At 34.5% G+C, this 20,942-nt stretch overlaps 1 protein-coding gene and 1 long non-coding RNA gene across 10 annotated transcripts in view; one reads left to right on the top strand and one right to left on the bottom strand.

Annotated features, from left to right (window-relative positions):
• The window catches only part of LOC124954976 (ETS-like protein pointed), an 89,470-nt gene that overhangs the window by 50,682 nt on the left and 17,846 nt on the right, over window positions 1-20,942 (top strand). For 7 of the 9 annotated variants that reach the window (XM_047508705.1, XM_047508709.1, XM_047508708.1 and 4 more), the window contains 3 exons: window positions 12,326-12,442; window positions 16,433-16,636; window positions 19,999-20,268. In XM_047508705.1, coding sequence (XP_047364661.1) covers window positions 12,326-12,442; window positions 16,433-16,636; window positions 19,999-20,268 — 591 coding nt within the window. Of the gene's footprint in view, window positions 1-3,971; window positions 4,598-12,325; window positions 12,443-16,432; window positions 16,637-19,998; window positions 20,269-20,942 lie in introns of those variants that run through there. The other 2 variants (XM_047508711.1, XM_047508710.1) reach the window with 2 other exon arrangements.
• LOC124954984 overlaps window positions 18,644-20,942 on the bottom strand; it is a 3,117-nt gene continuing 818 nt past the window's right edge. Inside the window, exons 1-2 of the long non-coding RNA XR_007102727.1 lie at window positions 19,254-20,942; window positions 18,644-19,044 (exon numbers count right to left, since the gene is read on the bottom strand). The exon at window positions 19,254-20,942 is cut by the window's right edge and continues 818 nt beyond it. This is a non-coding gene — a long non-coding RNA (uncharacterized LOC124954984). The remainder of the gene's footprint in view (window positions 19,045-19,253) is intronic.

Genomic DNA, 20,942 nt, shown 5'->3' with positions numbered 1-20,942 from the left:
TCTACGATCTCTACCTTACGTGTTACCTTGCCTATCCTTTCAGAATTGCCTTTATCTCTTTCCCCTTTTTCTCCTTATGATTTCTCATGTTCGTAGATTAGTCGGGTAACTAGTACATGCACTACCGTGGAAATCTCTTTTATCGATCTTGTACCCTATACTATGTACTTTTACTCTTCCTGAGTTCTTCACTATCTTCTTCTTCTTCTTCTTCTTCTTCTTTTTTCTTTCCCATCTTTTTTCTTTTTCTTCTCTTTTTTATCATTTCTTCCATCCTCTTTGCTCTCTATCTCTCTCCCTCCCTCTCTCTCTCTCTCTCTCTCTCTCTCGTTCTCTGGTACTTTTCTTATTTAATTTAGAAAAAGGAAAAAAAAAGAGAAACGGAAACGGATCTGTGAAATAAGTCGAAAGAGCATTCTCGATCATTGATACGAATACTTATGATATAACCGGTTTATTGGAGTAGATCAGAATTCTTCTCCTTCTTTTTTTCTTTCCTTTCTTCCTTTTTCTTTTCTTTTTTTTTCTTTTATGCAGCGGTAAAAGTTAGTTCGTTGCGTTTGGCAATATTGCGGCGGTGGCGGTGACGGTGACGGTGATGGTGACTGTGACAGTATTGGTATTGGTGTTGGTGTTGATGTTGGTGTTGGCGGAGACGGCGGATTTATGAATGAGCCAGCTACCGGAAACGCGTGCCGCAAGAATTTTCACCTCTCCACGCGTCTCTCGTTAATAACTTCGATGTTGGAAACCTTCAGGTAATATAAACCTGATCGTTTCTCGCGCGAATACCCGAAAGAATTATTTAGTTTCGCAAACATATGATTTATAAATCTACAATAAATTAACAAATACATGTATATATATATATATACATATATATGTGATGTATACACGAGCCTCTTAATTTTGAAAGTGGGGCAAGTCCATTTTATGAAAGAAAAATAATTAAAGCTGATTCCTAATCGCAAATTAGCATGAAAGTTGTTTTTATTAATATAGAGAAAAAAAGAAAAGAAAAAAATAAGATAAAAAATGGACGTCCCACTTTCAAAATCAATGAATCATATATATATATATAGAACTTGTCTAAAATATTTGCAACTAAAATGAACGTTCATTTCACACGATCAAAGTCTATGCGAACGTTCATATGAACTGGTGATTATGAAAGTGACCTGAGTCATATATATATATATATATATATATATATATATATATATATATATATATATATATATATATATAGTTTTTAATGGTCCGATATTTTTCACTCATACTATTTCCATAATTACTAACACATTGAAAATAAAATGATGGGTACTTATGGATTGTAATCATACGCATCGTCGTCCGCTTTTCTAAACGACAGTAGTAGTCTTATATCGTCTTCGTTCATAATATTCTTTATCGATCTTACTATCTTCTCTATCTTATTCATCGTAAAATCTATCTTAGTCGTAACCATTCGCTTCCGCGTCAGCTCTCTTTCCTTTATCGCGCGCACCATTTAATAACCTGCGTCCGTTCGTAACCGGTACTCTCTCTCTCTCTCTCTCTCTCTCTCTCTCTCTCTCTCTCTCTCTCTCTCTCTCTCTCTCTCTCCGGATATAATAAGTAGAGAGATAGAAAAATACAGAGAGAAAGAGAGAGAGAGAGAGAAAAAACCGAAGAAAAATATTAAAAGACAACCGACGGAGAATCTCAAGGATAATTACACGCTAACACGAGACGAGGCGCAGTTATTTTTTTTCTTCTTCTTCTTTCTTTTTTTTCTTTCCTTCTTTTTCTTGCTCGCGCGCGAAACGACAGAGCTCGTTCGGTAACGAATCATACGAAAACGTTTCTCTTTTAACCGAGGTTAAATTATTTACAAAGTTTCTCACATGTCCTGCAAGGACGTTTCAATAAGAATACGCAATAAGTTTCGTGATATATAGTAACTGTTTAAAATATCGTTTACTGAAAAAGATATTATAGGAATGTTAATAAGAATTATTATTATTATTAATTAAGAAATCATTTGGTAATTTCAATTGATATACATAAAATGATACACACACACACACACACACATATATATATATATACATATATATATATATATATATATCTGCAAATATATGTGTAAATGTCTCTATACATAAATAGATATATACATACATATATATATACATACGTACGTATATACAAAGAACGATGGGGGAGAGAGGGATTCAAAAAAGAACCGTCAATGTGTCTCGTGTGTGAACGAAGTACTTACTACCGGCCGCTGACTAAACGCGAGCATGAATGAATCCGAGTAAGCGAGCCGCCGCGATTGAAGAAAGGAAACGGCCCTGTCTCTTTCGGCTGACGTCGGTCATGCTCGGCTACGTTCGGTCTCGAGCCGCCGCAATACGTCGCGCGCCTCGGGCTTCTCCACGGGAGAATTCATTCATAAAACTGGCGAAGAGCGAGTAACTGAATGGTGGGGGTTGCGAGTCAAGTGTGTCTCTCCCACCACTTTTCTCTCTCTCTCTCTCTCTCTCTCTCTCTCTCTCTCTCTCTCTCTCTCTGTCTCTCTCTTTCTCTCTCGGTTTCTCAACCGTTTTAACTTCTCTCTCTTTCTCCTTACTCAATGATGCCCTTCGTCTTATTAATTTTCCTCTTCCAATTGTATTCCAGAGGTATTTGATTTCTTCAATCATAATTGTATATATATATATATATATATATATATATATATATATATATATGTATATATATATATATATATAAATAATTATTAAAATTTACGTTAAATATTACGTTTGCACATTATCATTTAATTTTATAATAATATATGATATATATGCAATAAGCAGAGAGAGAGAGAGAGAGAGAGAGAGAGAGAGAGAATATATAACTACATGTAAATATTTAATGACCAAAAAAGAAAACGTAAGCGTCTTTCGAAAATGTAAGCGAGGTAATTTATTAAAATCCTCGCATAAACGCGAACTTACTACTAGGTCTTCTTAGGAAAAAAAAAAAAATAATAAATAAATAAAAGAAAGAAAGGAAAGAAAGAAGGAAGGAAGAAAGGAAGGAAGCCGTCCGTTGCTCTCCACGTGCGTCTCCCTCGCATATGCATCTCTCTCTCTCTCTCTCTCTCTCTCTCTCTCTCTCTCTCTCTTTCTCCTTCTCTCCCTTCCACCCTCCTACCTACACATAAGACATACACACACACGTTTCTTTTTCTTGTCCCTTCGCTCGTGGTACTCCCACCCGTACGTCTTGAACGTCTCTCCTCCTTTCTCCTTCTCCCTCTTAAAAACCTCTCCCCTCCTTGGCGACGCTCGCACGCGCGCCGTACGCGCGCGCGTTCTCCTCTCTATCTTCTCGTAGCAGCCACGGTGCTTTGCTTCGCGAACGGACGAGCGTCTCCGACTCTTTTCCGTCTCTGTTTTATAAAGGCGACGCGGATCGCGACGTTGAATTAACCGAGATATATATATATATATATATATATATATATATATATATATGTATGTATATATATGTATATGTATATCGTAACGTTTCTGTGATACTCTCGTCTTGATTGGATAAAAAAGGAAGGACAAAAAATATCGTGACGAAGTCGAGAAGAACCGAATTCGTCCTCCCCACCCCTTGTCAGTGGTCATCATCATCATCATCGTCGTCGTCATCGTCGTCGTCGTCGTCGTCGTTGTCGTCGTTGCTATCACTGTCGTTATCGCTGTGTACTTTGATGCGCGAGTGCGTGAGTGTGCATGAGAGTCCACCCCCACCCACCCCCTCGAATTCCCCTTCTTCTTCCACTTCCTCTTCTTCCTCTTCTTCTTACTTCTTCGTCGTCTTCTTCGTCTCCTATGCGGATCGTCACGTTCACGCCGTATTTTAGGCGGCGATTCATATTTTCGTCCACGCTAGCTCTCTCTCTCTCTCTCTCTCTCTCTCTCTGTCCTTCTTCCTCTTTCTCAGTGGCCTATTGCGCAAGCAGGTAGTCGGAAATAGCACCGTAGCTCGCGGTTATGAATTGATAGCAAACACATGCTGGACACGACTGTGAGCTTCTCTAACTCCGCTATCACCTTCTTCTTCTTCATCTTTTCGTCATCTTCGTCATCGTCGTCATTTTAAAAGACACTATCCAGTCGTGGAGAACGTTAGTCGTCATCGTACGATATTCTCTTTTTCTTCTTCTTCTTTTTTTTCTTCTTCTTCCTCTTCCTCTTCCTCTTCATTCTTCTAAAATGATATAATTCTCTAAGTTTTATATACTTTCTATCTCTTTCGTACGAGAATGCGTCTTCTTCTTCTCGAGTTTCGTCGTAATCGTTATCGTGGTGGAGTCAAACCGTTCGTCGTTGTTCTCGTCGAAGGTGACTTTTTGCGAAGGAAGGTCTCGTCGCGGGGCAGCTCTGAACGACTGCCGACCGCGCACGTGCACCGCCATCATCGATATTCGGCCTAATGACAGTATCTCGGGGTTCGTGCATGTTCGCCGATTATACGAGGACGACGGCACACATGTACGTGGACTACGCTACTACGGACGCATACGTCGGAATGGGAATCAAGGCCATGAAGTCGTATGGCAGGCCGAGAGGTACGTTCTCTATATAACTGCGCCTAAATCGAACTTTCGTGCGTAAATATATTTATATATATACATATATATATATATTTATTTATATATTTATGTGTGTGTGCTTGTATATATATATATATATATATATAGATATATATGTGTGCAAGTTCACACATTTACCCGTTGGAAAACTAAAACGCGCGTATATACGTGGGCGCGTGTATAACGCGAAATATTTCTCAATTTAAATCGACCGTGTCGATTTCATTTTGACGTTTAATCGTTCCTAAACAACTACACCTCTTTCCATTTCCCTTACTTTACTGAATTCCCTCGTAATACGTTTCGCCCTCTAAATGTTTTTAACTCTGACTTTGACATTGGATACGGTGCAATCGTTTCTACTTGCTGCAGATTAACCCGACGAGAAAATACGTTAATACGTACGTACGTACGTACGTACTTACATACATACATACATGCATACATGCATACATACATATATATATATATATGTGTGTGTGTGTGTGTGTGTACATATATATATATATATATATATATATATATATATGTACACATGAACGTGAGTACGTGCTGACAGCTCGGCAGAGAGATGTCAATGACGCCACGCTATTACTACTATTACTACTACCAACCGTTTCCTGTACCAAAGAGAGAGAGAGAGAGAGAGAGAGACGCTTCCATAAGTAGAGTATACCTCTACTCTCACAAACTCATCCGCGAACTCTCCGAGATTCCCCAGCACACCGATCGAGCGATCGAGCACCGAAGCTTCCTGCCAACCGGTTTGAGGGAATGGCTCGATCCGTTTTCTTCGTACATAGATATTGCGGTCGAAGACGGAATCCGAGCGCCAACTCGATTCCTTCCTCTTACTCGACTCGAGTAAACCTTAACTTTCCAACTTATACTATTCTATCATTCTCTTTTTTTTCTCTCTCTTTCGATACTACATTGCTATCGTATTTCTTAAAAATTAAAATCGCGAATATCTTTCATTCCTACTCTTCCTCCCTTTCCCCACCCATCCCCCTCCATCCAACAAAACAATTAACAATTCGAAAAATATATATTTTTTTTTATTTACATTTAATTTTGTTAACAATTGGATAAATATTATTCCCCTTGATGCAAGTATCATAAATCGTATAAAAACCTCTGATGATCTATCATAGAAAATTAAATTTTCTTAATATATTTATACGTTCTTCTATTTCGTATAGAAAAATATACCGAAATAGGAACGTAAAAATCTCTCTCTCTCTCTCTCTCTCTCTCTTTCTTGTTCGTGGCGAAACGATAAACGATGCGATTCGTCGTAATCGCATACTTTATCTGGCACGCTGAGAGTAACGGCTAATCAGCCATGGCACGATAATTGGCCTACGGTCCAACGGCAATATCGTTGAATGAGAGAGAGAGAGAGAGAGAGAGAGAGAGAGACTTACGTCGTTGAACAGACGACGATGACGACTACGACGACGACGACGACGATGATGATGAACCAATGCAAGTCGCTGCTAACGTTCGTATTGGTAGCACCACCTCAGGAAGTCGGCATGCCGTGCACCATTCCATTATCATCGAACACACTCCGTTTCTAAAGCGTATCTCGGTGAAACACGCGGTTTCTTGATAATCACCGGCCAACAATGGCGCTACCACTTGTTGCCGCTCAAGCTTATCGCCACGGCCGACTCCTCCTATCGCCTAAAGCCTCACCCTTTACCCTCCTCCTTCCCTTTCTTTCTCTCTCTTTCTCATTTTCTCTTTTAATGTATTACTTCGAAGAGAGGATCACGAGAGAGAGAGAGAGAGAGAGAGAGAGAGAGAGAGAGGAAAGAAAGGAAAAAAAAGACAAACTTGTTCTCCTCTTAAATTGGATTTATTTCTATATTCCGGATATTGGTATACTATTTCGTATGTAAATATATTTACATATATATGTATTTTACGTTTATGTATATTTATATATGTACTCCAATCTATTCTAGTACTCTAATCAATAATACATATTTTACAGATATATTTACATTCACGTTATAAAATAAATCAAAATATCTTCGTTTTACTATTCCTGTCTATTTCTCTCCCTATTTCTCTCTCTTTCTCTCTCTCTCTCTCTCTCTCTCTCTCTCTCTTTATATCTATCATTTTTTAAAAATTAATATTCTCAGATAACTACTTGTCACTATTAATTTTCTTCAATTATTCTTACTAAGAAGGGAAGTCCTTGGATGTTAAGTTCTCTTTGCTCGGTTGCTTTCTTATCTCAGGGAAGCATGTGGTTTTTCTTGATAGTTGCTAACGCGTCGTTATCGGCTCGACCTGTGGCAAAAACTTCTACTCCTCCTTCTCCTCCTCCTCCTCCTCATTCTCTTCTTTCTTCTTCTTCCTCCGAAGTACTTCCTATCTGCCCTTAAAGCTTAAAACAGACGATCTCTATTTTATCATGTACATATAATGATATATCTAATAATATTTCTTAATATTTTTCGATTTTCTTTTCCCTTGGTCTTTCATTTCTTTTTTTCATTCGAACTTGACAAATAAAAACAACAACAACAATAACAATAACAAAAAAATATATATATATATATAATATCGTTACGATCTGACAAAATTTTCTTCATTAATTTCTTTAATAAATTCTCTTGGAAGGAAAAAAGAAAAATCTCGTCCTTTGGTTATGAAAAGAAAAGAAAAGAAAAGAAAAGAAAAAAGAAGAAAAAATACTTTTGCGTATTGCAAAATTATTTAAATATCGTTCGTGAATAAGATAAGTACCCTATCCATCTGAATTCTGTTTAACGAATGAAGACGGACCTTTTACGGTAATCGCCGAACGATGCAACAGGTGTACAAATACGTTCCCTAACAACAAGCGGACCTGCTTGAACGCGGGGTGCAAGGTAAGCCGCCACACAGTAGGGCGCTTTGCACCGTGCACGGCTTCTTAATGCACACGCAACGAGCTCAAGTGCCCGAGCGCAAATCGCTCTTGCAAGTGGATCGCTTTTAAAACGTTACCTCGAATTCCTACAACTCGTTTCGTGAAGAAAGAGAGAGAGAGATATATATATACATATATATATATATATATCTTCTGTTCGAATGGATATAAAAAATATATTACTTCGAAACTATCTACCATCTAATGTTTGAAAATATTTTCTTCAAAATATCTTCTTTTTTTATTTTCATTTTATATAATCAAGTTAATATATATATATATATATATATATATATATATATATATATATATTTATTTACAAAAACAAAACTAAAGTGCATTAAATTTTTATTTCAAAACTAAAAAGAAAAAAAATATATTAAATTACAATTATATTATTTTATTAATATATTTATATTAAATTCTTGTTTTTATTTATTTTTTTTTATTTTTGTTTCAAATATAACACAATTAAATATTATCAATATATATATTTGAATTAACTTTTTATTACAAAAAAAAAAAAAAAAAAAGAAATAATATATAATCGATTGTTGTTTTTGATTTTCTACATATTTATACCTATATAAATATATATATATATATATATATATGACCTATAAGTAATAACTTTATATAAATAACATATTAAAATAATTGAATGTATTTATTAGAATAAGAGGGAGAAAAGAAAAAGAAGTGAGAGAGGGAGGGGGAGGGAGGGGAAAAAGATAAAAAGGAAAAAAGGTAAAGGCGCAGTCAGAATTAAGAAAAACTTCCAAAAACATTTTGATGCAAGGACTAGCAGCTCGTTCGCGACAGCTGCAGCAGCAGCGTTCGTTTGGCTGCTGTGAGTTTATAGAGAAAGAGGAGAATAAGAGTAGAAGGAAAGAGAGAAGACGATGATGGTGGCACGTGTCCTACGTCCGTTAAGCTTGTCGAGGGGTAGGAACCCACTTTAACTGTTGAAAGAAAATGAACGGTGCGCCCTTTTGCCTGACTAACGATGCGGTTATTCCGTTGTCTTCTTATCCGCCAATAAGATTACTCGTTACTCATACATTTACTGCATACCAGACAATTTATACGATAGTCGAGATAATATACTTTTTTTAACGATACATTTTAATGTTTTAGTATGTTGTATATAATAATAAACTAGTAAAGATATGATAAGAATGAATAAATACGACGTATACCAATAGTATACGTACCAGTATGAAAATAACATTTACATTTATTATTACTATTATTGTTATTATTATTGTTATTATTGTTGTTGTTGTTGTTGTTGTTTTTATACATTTAAAGAAGCTAGGTATTAGAATTGGTACGTGGCACCAACACATAAGTACAAATACATAAGTAATGTTTATTGTATTATTATTACTCATATAATAAACATTAGATCGATAAAAGAAATGTTTCATTGGTCTTTGTTAATTTGTTGCATTTAAAAACAAGATCTTATGAAAGATTAATTAGTAATCACAATGTAGAGAACTCCGAGTTTTAATCTAACTTCTTTTCTGTGAAACGTGTCGAGTAATAAAATAAAAAGGAAGACCGAAAAAAAAAAAAGAAAAGAAAAGAAAAGAAAAGAAAAAAGAGAGAAAAAGAAAAGGAGAAAAAGAAATAAAAGTCAAGCGTAGAAAGAACAAGTTGACTTTTTTAATAGGTATTATAACGCGAGTTGGAATCGTCTACGAATGGTTTTTTTAAGCGAATTAAGGTTATCTTTTAAAGGGGAATACTTATCTACCGGTATAATTAGTATGGGGTATTTTCGAGTCCGTCTATTTGTGTGTATGTGTGTGTGTGTGTTTGTATGTCTGTGCATGCATGCAGTAAATAACGCAAGGTTATGGAAATTTATGTTGAACACAGAAAACAGGTCAGGTGTCGGATCGGGTCAAGAGTCATATTCGAAGGAGCTTTGTGTATTACCATTTCGATTAATTCGGCCGATAGTTCAAAGCTCCTTCGATGAAACGACGATGACGACTACGACGATGACGACAATGAACCAATAGCTGTTTTTTTTTTGTTCTTTTTTTTTAAGGATAAATAAATTCTATCGAAGCTTCATTATACATGAGAAAACAGCAGCTGGCTTATACACACGTATATATATATATATATATATATATATATATATATATATATATATATATTTAGTATGTGTCTGTGTGTATGTATATGTTTTACGAATTTGTACAAATTTGATGTAATAAATTCGTTAGTTTTATCGACATGCCTTCTAATCGGATATGCGAGCATTCGATTTCGTTTAAAAATATTTCGTATAAGAATATGATTACATTATTATAACTTTTTGTAGAATTAACGTTTTATGATAATGTAGATAATATTTTGAAAATGATAAAAATCCAACGAAAAATATATGTATTAAGTGAGAAAAGTGAAATTAATGAAGGAAGTTATTAAAATATCGTATGATTATCACGAGTCATTATTTATCATTATTAATATTATTTTTATTATTATTAATATTATTTTTATTATTATTATTATTATTATTATTATTATTATTATTATTATTATTATTATTATTATTATTATTATTTGAAGAACGTACCAAAGAAATTCGAAGACGTGACATAACGAATGTGAACGTAATCGAAATAAAAAAAATATATATATGTGTGTGTGTGTGTGTGTGTGTGTGTGTATCGAAAAGAGAATCGCACGAGCCGGTAAAGTAGCCATACGTTCCTTAAATGGTGCGGTTTTGCGCGCGCGTTAAATATTATATTATAGATACTTACTTTGTAAATGTTATATGTGTGTATTCTCCTTCTCTTCTTCCTCGTCGTCGTCGTCGTCGTCTTCGTCGTCGTCTTCGTCGTCGTCTTCGTTGTCGTTTTCGTCTCCGTTGTCGTTGTCGTCGTTGTGGACGACGGGTACGCATGATTGACCGCATGAGCGGTCGCGTAGCGCATGCTTAATGGACTTTTGCCACCGTGATTCCTCGACGAAACGTGCTTTTGCGGATAACGTAATAACAATTCTTCTCTTTCTTGCGATTTCTTTCAAACGGTCGTCGTGTCTCAATGTTTCCTTCTTTTCTTCCTCTTCTTCTTCTTCTTCTTCTTCTTCTTCTTCTTCTTCTTCTTCTTCTTCTTCTTCTTCTTTCTCTACATACGATCGATGTGTACGATTTTATCATTAACATTGTTTTCTTTTTTTCTTTCATTTATTTATTTATTAATCAATTTTTTCTTTTTCTTTTTTTTTTTTTTTTAGTTTCGTTTCGTTTCATTTCTATGAATTACAACGAACTCTATGATAGCTTAGATACACGGCGTAAGAAGAAATTTTTATTAAATTCATTTCGTTAAATTTAAAAAAGAAAAAAATAAAATGAACGGAAGAAGACAATTAAATACGTTTATATGGCGGAGATTTATACATAATTTTTATCGTCGATTAATATCACGAATAAAAATGCCTTTAAACAGTTAAATAAGTAAAGAGAAGAAAATAGGAGAAAAAATAAAATCTTTACTTGTGTCACATTGATTAACAAATTAATTGTCATTAATTGAAAAAAATTTTCCATGTAAATATGCATTTTATAAGAAAGTCAAGATCAACGATCGTTCTAAGACGAACTATATGAAATTGACAGGAATACGCCATAAGGTGCCACGCCATTTGCCATGGTGCGTATGGCGCATAGAGTGCTTCAAAGTATACACATACACACACACACACACACACATATACATATATACGGGAAAAGAGGAGTAGTGGTAGAAGAAGAAGAAGAAGAAGAAGAAAAGACAGAAACGAGAATATGCACCTGCACCTGCCTTTACCAGTTGTATCCCTCTTTTACGACGATGCTATCTAGGATGGTGCCCCTGGCCGCTGGCGCTGACGCCACCGCTACGACACCTGACGCATGCTCTCACACACACACACACACACACATGTACATACACATGTACACGGATACACACGTACACATACATACATACATACATACATATATATAAATATATATATATATATGGATATACATATACACGTTAGCTCGCCCTCCTCTCTCTCCTTTCGTGTATGCATTCGCGAGAAATACCATTAACTTGCCCTCTCGCGCACGAAAGAGAGTCTCTTTTCTCTTACCATGACGCATTCACCATGATTCTTACTTTCCATAGGGTACGATTTGTAAAAATATATTTCTTAACAATACGTCCTTGAGTAATGACACACGAGATTCTTACGTAAGATATATTACTTGCGATATATATATATATATATATATATATATATATATATATATATATATATATATATATATTTATGAGAGAAGAGAAACAAAAAAAGGAAAAGTATGTTAAACATTTCTATTATATTTGAGTCGCGGTGATTATAAAAGTGATCAAAGTTGAAATGTTTTTCATTTTCAGATATTTGGACGTTCGGGAAAAGGGGTCGGGGGGAGGAGACGGGGAAAGATGTTTGTGTTATTAATTTTTTTTATTGTTGCTTTTAAGAGTAGTAACGTACGACGGAATATGTCCATTTAATATTACAAAACAAATCAGATCACTTTAATAATATATCGGCACGATTGCGTAATATATACGAGTGCGTAATATTACGAGTGCGTAAATAAATACGTATGCGTTTATAATTACGAGGAATTATTATTAAAACGTATATATATATATATATATATATATATATATATATATATATATATTTATATATTACTTTTGTTTCTACATACTATGTTACAGATATACCGGCACAAGTGCCGCCATTAACGCCTGGTACCAACAAAAAAATGACAGAGGCCCTAGAGGCCTCTTTCGCTTCTTGGGAGAAGGAACGAGTACGTCTAAATATAACGAAAGGTTAGTCTCGTATATCTTCTTCTTTCTTAAATGCAAATGAATAGCTTAGTAAAATACTATACAAACACATACACAAACATATATATATATATATATATATATATATAAATCACACACACATTTATCCAATTATTAGTATTATTATTATTATTATTTCTATTATTATTACTATTCTTTTCTTTTTGTTATTTTTATAATAATAAAATATGAACAAGAGCGTAACTAATGAATTTGATCGAATAACAGTACTCTTTGGTTTTGTTGTTTTCACCTCGATCGTTTGCCTTGATATTCGACATTCGTCGAACAATACGTAAAAAAAAAGAAAAAAAAAAAACAGAAAGAAAAAGAAAAAAGAAAAAGAAAAAAGGGGGAAAAAATAAAATGAAATAAAAAAAAAAAAGAACGAAGAGAACGAAAATCATGAAAGTGATGGATACGCGCGAAAGAACTCCACTACTACTACTCCTACTACTACTACTACTACTACTACTACTACTACTACTACTACTACTATTACTACTACTACTACTATAAAATTACTACATTCACATTACTTGTATTATATAGAAATAAATACACACGTCTCTACGTGTGGTGTATATATAATATATATATATATATATATATATATATATATATATATATATATATATACATGTAGATACGTTATATACTGGTGGAGAGATCGCGTGCGACGCCCGCACTTAGGCACGATGTAATGTGATGTGCGACGAGCCGACGATGTGCAGGAATTGTGAATGTGATGTTGATGGTTCTCTGATGGGGAGCCGATGCCACACATCCGGTATGCGCATTCAGAGCCACGCGGGTGTGACGTTACTTCCGGTCTACATGCCCCGGAGTTCGTACCCTCGGGCCAGCAGATCACTTCCATGGTCTGACCTCCGTGAACCAACGATTGCCATTTCAAGCTTGAACTTTGTCTGTCTGCCTCTCTGTCTATCTGTCTCTCTCTCTCTCTTTCTCCCTCCCTCTCTTTCTCTTTCTCTTTCTCTCTCTCTCTCTCTCTCTCTCTCTCTCTCTCTCTCTTTGTTTATCTATGTTTGTCTATTTCGCCCGTCTCTATCTGTCTTCTATCCTTCGTAGTAACGTGAATTTTCGTCGGTCCTTCAGGAGGAGTTAAAAGTTCTTTTATTTTCTTTTTTTTTTTCTTCTTCTTCTTTCTAAACTTATAGTTTAAATAATTCGAGAAAAAAAATTAATAATAATTGATATAACGATTGATCTATTATAAGTTATCGATCCCTGTATTTTTCAATTTTTGTTATAAAATCCACGTGTTCGAATAAATCAATGATATTAAAAATTGTATTCGTAACATCGTAATCATTCTAATAAATTTTAATGATACAGTAATTCCGATTTTGATTTTAATTTTATTAATTATTTATTCCAGTATTTGAATAATCTTACCGTCGTTAATATCATTACAATGTACTTCCCTTGTTATGTTTCGTATCTACACTTTTTCTTTCTTTTCTTTTCTTTTCTTTTTTTTTTCTTTTTTCCTTTCTTTCTTTTTCTTTCTTTGTTAACATTATAATGGAAACATGTTATGGCAGATAAAAGTGCGTTTGTACAACAGGTACAAAAAAATAAGTTTCTATCCACCTGCGTGGTCGAGTGGACCTTCCTTCCTAAATCAACTCTAACCGAGATCATTGTGGTCCTGTCTTTTCGGAAAAAAAAAAGAAAACTTTGATTTTCACAAATCTTTCGACCCCATAAAAGAGTATATACATACGTACATACATACATACATACATACATATATACATACATACATAGATGCATGTGTATTTCGATTATCGTTATTTGATTATCCAATAATAATAACGTTTTGTATATTATTTATAAACGTCGTGTCGTCATTATTATATATTATTATTATTATTATTATCTATATACTTACTTATATACATATATATATATATATATATATAAAATCGGGCGAACAATTTAAAAAATTTATATTATCGAAAATCTTACGTGTACGCACTTGAAACTCTGAACAATGAGATCTTACTCGTGTGGATGACGAGGGACGACTGAGAGGTAGAGGAGAAATGAAGGAGAAAAAGTGAGAGTAAAAGAAAGAGAGAGAGAGAGTGAAAGAGAGAGAGAAAGAGAGAGAGACGAAGAGAGAGTCTGTTAACAATACTTACAAGGAATAAGTTGTGTAAACATCGGCACGATCCTCAAACATCGGCGGTCGCTTTGATGGCGGTATGCCGTTAGACACGCTCGCCTTGCTCTTTACTCACCTTTTCTATATTTATATTATATTATCGGCCATGTCTCTCTCTCTCTGTCTCTCTATCTCTCTATCTATCTATCTATCTATCTATCTATCTATCTATCTATCTTTATCTCAGTGTATGCGCGAAAGTATCTCATCGTTTTCTACGAATCTCTCTGCTTTTCTCTCTCTCTCTCTCTCTCCCTCTTTTTCTTATTTGATCGTCGGCTTCCATTCATAAAAAGATGTTGGTTCTCTCATCACGTAGCTCAAGAAAATAAAGAAAGAGAAAAGTGTGTATTTCGATCGAAGCAAAGATTTCGATCGTTATAGGTATACCAGCTTCGTTCGTGACACGTGAATTTTGTTCCTTTTTCTATTTTTGCTTTCTTTTTTTTTTCCTCTTCTTTTTTTTCCTTTTTTTTTCTTTTTTTTTTTTTTACCCGACCGTTTTGTCTCGACTTTGTTTAACTCTTCTGAACGTTTACCTTCGCACCTCCTTCTTTCAGTAAGAGAGACAGAGACGGAGAGATATATACAGACAGAAAGAGAAAGAGAGAGAGGGAGAGAGAGAGAACGTTCGTTTTCTTTTTTTTTTTTTCTTTTTTTTTTCTCTCTTTTTTACTTCTTCTTCATTTTATTTTATTTTTACTTTTTTAACGTCATTCTGTTAAACGATCATCACATCGTGCTAAACGATCACTTAAATGAATATAACCACATTTCATTTAAAATGCATGTAAGCTTTGCATTAAAACTAATGAATTCTTAATAAGTTCGTTATAAGTTGATAATAACTAATTTACGTTTTCTCTCTCTCTCTCTCTCCCTCCCTCGATGAAAATAAAAAGAAATGAACGTCATTTGGTCAGACGTCAACGTGTGCTGTTTCGTTTCGCCGACATCATTTCTGTTTGCATTATGAGCCGAACTGTACTTTTACGTAGGAAGATACCGCGAAACAATGCAAGACGCGCGTGCAAATATGGGCGCGCACTTCAAATGGGACATTCCAATGTTTCTCGGTATTCCTTCTACCCAAAGAGAACTCTATATGGATTTACGATAGGCCTCTATGTCTCTTTGTGTTTCTTCTATTAGATTTATAATAAATACATTATTTATAAGAATCTTTAACGACGCCCTGTCGCCGTCTACATTTTTTATAACTTCTTCTTCTTCTTTTCTTTTTTTTATTTTTTTTTTTTTTATTTTTTTTTTTATTTTTTTTCTTCTTTTTTTTTTTTTTTTTTTTTTTTTTTTTTATTTCCATTGAAAATAAAATACTGTCGTACTTTAACACCGTGTACATCTATCGGTGTATCGTTAATGAACAATATACAAGGGTGCTCTGAAAGTTTTTAAATGATATTGAAAATCAATTATACTCTATCTCGAGATCTTTTAGACTTTTAATTAGGCTTACACTTCTATAATTATAATAATAAAATATTAGCTTAAAAAAGAATAATCGATTTTTCGTAACCGCTTATAAAATATTCCATCCGTTCTGTATTGTTCAAATAAAAGAAAGAGAAAAATAAAAAAAAAAAAAAAAAATATATATATATATATATATAAATATAAATTACTTCATAAAAGAATATACACATATGTGATTCTTTCTCTTGTCCCAGTTTTACTCAGGAACTTGAAGTGATATCCGAGATAATGTATACGTTGGTATCGTTCTTAATGAGATAATCTCATTATATATGTTTTTTCAGACCCAAGGCAATGGTCGGAAGCAGCTGTCGCCCACTGGTTGCATTGGGCTATCGGTGAATTTTCGTTGGAGGGTGTGGCCATGCAACCCTGGCAGCACATGACCGGAAAACAGATTTGCGCTATGGGAAAGGAACCCTTTTTAGCACGTGCCCCGGCCTTCATGGGTGACATTCTATGGGAACACCTCGAAATACTTCAGAAAGGTGGATAATTTTTCTCTCTTTTTCATTTTCTTCTTTTTTTTTTTACCTCTATTTTTCTTTTCTTTTCTTCTCGTTTCTCATTTTTTTTTCTTTCCTTTTCCTTTCCTTTTTGGAATACGGATACACTTGCACGCTTGGCTTCCTTTTTTTTTTTTTTTCTTTTCTTTCTAATCTCTTTATCAATCGAACAAGTTAATCAATGAATGATACGCTCAGATCTACATTGACTAACTACTCTCCTTAGACTCGTAATTTTTGGGAAAATGGTGAGAACGAGTAAATAGAAAAAAAAGGGGGAGAAATGGGAAAGAAAAGAGAAAAGAAAAAGAAAGAAAAAGAAGCGTCGAGAAAAGTGTACACACCCTATAAGTATATATTAATCTCTATGACGAAGATGGCTCGTCATTCCACCTGTTTTTTTTAAAAGCCTCTTTTATATTCGATACAACGTGTCTACGAAAAAATTAGTCAACGATTGATACGCCCGTACATTGATTAATTTATCCGTAGACTCTTAACTTCCAAAGGTTGAGAACGTGATAAAAAAAAAAAAAATAGAGAAAAAAGAATATTAAAAAAAATTAACACACACATACATATATATATATGTATATATGTACACGTACACTTTTCTGTGACGGAAATAGATCGTCATTGCACCTGTTTTTTCAAGTCACTTTTAATAATCGATACAATGTGTATACGAAAAAAAAAAAAAAAAATTTAGTCAATGATTGACACATTCGTACATTGATTAATTTATCCATAGACGCGTAATCTCCAAACGAAAAGAGTGAGATGTGAAAAAAAAATAAATAAATAAAAAGAAAAAATACTACGTATACTAAAAAAGAACGTGTAATACGTTACTTACGTGGTACGCTTGTGATCGATGTAGATAGATCGATCGATCGATCGATCGTTAGATGCAACGGACCTGCAGGAGCAGCAGCAGGATCGGTAAAAACAGATCGAATTTCCGTAAAATCGCAATATCACGGCAGGTACGCGGACAAAGGACAATGACGAAGGGGAAGTAATAATAATGGTAGTAGTAGTATTGTTGTTGGTGTTGGTGGTATTGGTGATGATGGTGGTAGTAGTTCCTCCCTCCCTCTCCTCCTTGTCCTCCTCCTCCTCCTCCTCCTCCTCCACTTCATCCTACGTACATTGAATCGACGTTAAGAGTTTTTATTCGAACGAAGGAGAGAATGGGGAAGGGAGAAAGAAGTACTACGTAGACGAAGAAGAAGAAGACGAAGACGAAGAAAAAAAATAAAGAAAGAGAGAGAGAGAGAGAGAGAGAGAGAGAGAGAGAGAAAAGTTTTCGGTATAGAAATTCTTATTCCGGATATCCTGCAACCAACAGAATAGCAGTCCCGTGCCAATGTCTCGGCCACTTAGGTGCTTTTACAAGCCGGCAATTGAATACCTAAGGGATCCCACTCGAGTTTCGATCTCTCCGAGATCTATCTATCCGATGATAGAAGACGAGAACGAAAACGAATAGGAAAACGAGAACTCGAATGTTTTTCATCGATAAGAAAATTTCTATGGATTTCGATTTATAAATTCGAAATGACGATCGTTTCACGGACTCTTTATTATTACTTTTTTTTTTATTTCTTTTTTTTTTTTTTTTTTTTTTTTTTTAATGCTTCCTCATCCGATTTGTTCGTCCGAATAATTAATTATTCCATGTCGAGTGTGTCTATCGATCGAAAAATAAAAGACAGAAAGAAAGGAACAAAAAAAAAAAAAACGAAGGAAAAAAAAGAAAAAAAAAAAAAGGAAAAAAAAGAAGAAAAAGAAAAAAGAAAAAAAGAATATGATCGAAAGGAGGACAGGAAGCGGAGCTTCATCCATGATTTAACTTCCATCGAGCGAACTCCCATACTTCCTTATCGATTAATTCGCGCGTTTCTCTATTCGTCATGCTAGAAAATTGACGTACTCTGTCGTTCCTGCGTGTTTCATTTCTCTTTTTGTTTTGTTTTGTCATTTTGTTCTCTCTCTCTCTCTCTCTCTCTCTCTCTTTTTTTTTTTATCAAATTTAACATACGTACTATTCGATGTCCATATAATCGAATAGCTATATATACAATTAAAATCAAATGTCATACGTGAACGTGATTATGTTCTCACGTTCATATCTACATTCATCGTCATCGTCATCTTCATTATCATCATCATCATCATCATCATCATCATCATCATCATCATCATCATCATTATCATCTTCCACGATCATTTAGATCCTCACAAATGATCTATATGACGATGGAGGTAATAAAGTGTTTATTCTAGCACGTTATTATACATACACAAAGCCGTGACATACGCCTAGCAACGTGGGTAATCGCTTTGATTCCATGAACGAGAACGGATATTAGGAAACGTTGTTGCGCCTGCAAAGTGAAAAAAAAAAAAAGAAGAAAAAAAAAAAGAAAAAAGGAAAAAAAAGAAAAAGGAGAAAAAAAGGAGGAGAGAGAGAGAGAGAGAGAGAGAGAGAAAAAAGTAGAAACTGAAAAGCTGCATCCTCCTGCTCCTCCTCCTCCTCCTCCTCCTCCTCCTATTTGTGGCAAGCACGATCAAGTCACGGTGAAATCTTATTTACTTGCTCCGCGCTGACCGGAGCGATCTGCGATCATCGCGTTGTTGTTTGTTGCCTCGCTTTCCTTCAATTTGTCCTATTGTTGTACCGGGCCATTGCGAAATTACCCAGCTGAGATTCTACGCTTTAAGAATATATAAATACATATGTATATTATTATATATGTATATATATTTATATCTATATCCCTATGGCATAAAATCCATCATCGTTTTGTATTTTCCTTTCTTATTTTCGTCATTTCACGTTAAGAAAAATTCTTCCTTTTTAATAATAACAATGATCGTGGAAAGTTTTAAAAGCAACAGGACAATTAATCTCCTTCTATCGCTAACATGCTCCATTTTGTGGTCATAATTGCGTCGCATTTATAACGCTATCAGGCTTAGATAAAAGCTCGTTTCTCGGTCTGATTATTGTCGTTTCATTCGACGTTACGAATCATCCTCGTTGTCGCGGATCGTCCCTCTTTTTTGTTTCTCCTTTAATAAAATAAATTAAAAAAGACAAAATTAAATTATTTATATTAATTACATCATTTTATTCGGATCGATTAGATCCACGATGATCGTTCATAGATGATAAAAAGATATATTTAATATACTTATTATCATTGAGGGATCTTTTATAAAGTGATTAATAAGAAAAGAAAAATGAATGACGAAATGGATCGAAGAGAAATTTCATTAAAAATTTTCACTTCAAGGATTCATTTGGTTTTGACGTTACTTTACATTTAAAAATTTAGATGTCGATGCTGAAAAGGCCTCATTGGAGAACACTACGGCGAATAACTTGTACGAGAGCGTATGCGTCCCGGATTTAGGTGATTTTTTGGGATATCAGGATTCATCCGGTCATCAGGAACACAAGAGTCCAGCTACAACACCGGCTAATTCTAACAGCACTAACTCGTCCGGCCAAACGCACGGTCCTACCACTCAGGCAACAGCCCCTACGACGCAACAGCCATCGTCCGGCGCCGTTTCTTTGGCTTCGAGACAATATCATAACGACGGTAAGTCGATAGAACGATTTTGTCGAATTTATATGAAACTCACGTTAAAACGTTTCCCCCAAAACATTCTAATCGGAATCATTATCATTTTTCTTTTGTCTTTCTTTAATTTTTTTTTCCTTTCTTTTTTCCTTTTCTTTTTTTTCTTTTCTTTTTTTCAATTAATATAATAACGATCGATTATTCATCGAACGAAGAGGATTATGATGATGATGATGATGATGATGATGATGAATGAAACATTTTCCTTTTATTCTGATAGAATTAACTCTCTCGAATTTAAGAACGAAGTTGCTGCCATGTTACGTCAGACTAAGTGATAGGATCTCTCATTAGCATCGTCTGCCGTCACTCACGCCTTCTAACTTCTTCTTCTTTTTCTTTTTCTTTTTCTTATTCTTCTTCCTCCTCCTCCTCCTCCTCCTTCTCCTCCTCCTCCTTCTCTTCTTCTTCTTCATCTTCTTCTTTCGCAGATAGTATTGCATATGCGCCATCATGTCCTGCGAAATATCTCATATTTTCCTTCTTTTTGTTTTCACAAATCAATCGAGATGATGATTTAATGTTTGTAGATTTTCAAAAATTGTTTCGTTCATTCTTTGAAGGGATAAAATTCTTTTTCTTTTTTTTTTTTTTTAAATTACGTATGCACCTATAATATATACATACACATG

The sequence above is a fragment of the Vespa velutina genome, chromosome 16 (genome assembly GCF_912470025.1).
Source record: "Vespa velutina chromosome 16, iVesVel2.1, whole genome shotgun sequence".
NCBI classification, from domain to species: domain Eukaryota; kingdom Metazoa; phylum Arthropoda; class Insecta; order Hymenoptera; family Vespidae; genus Vespa; species Vespa velutina.
The sequence above is the reverse complement of the archived record's forward strand: the minus strand, read 5'-3'. Positions and strand labels throughout refer to the sequence as shown.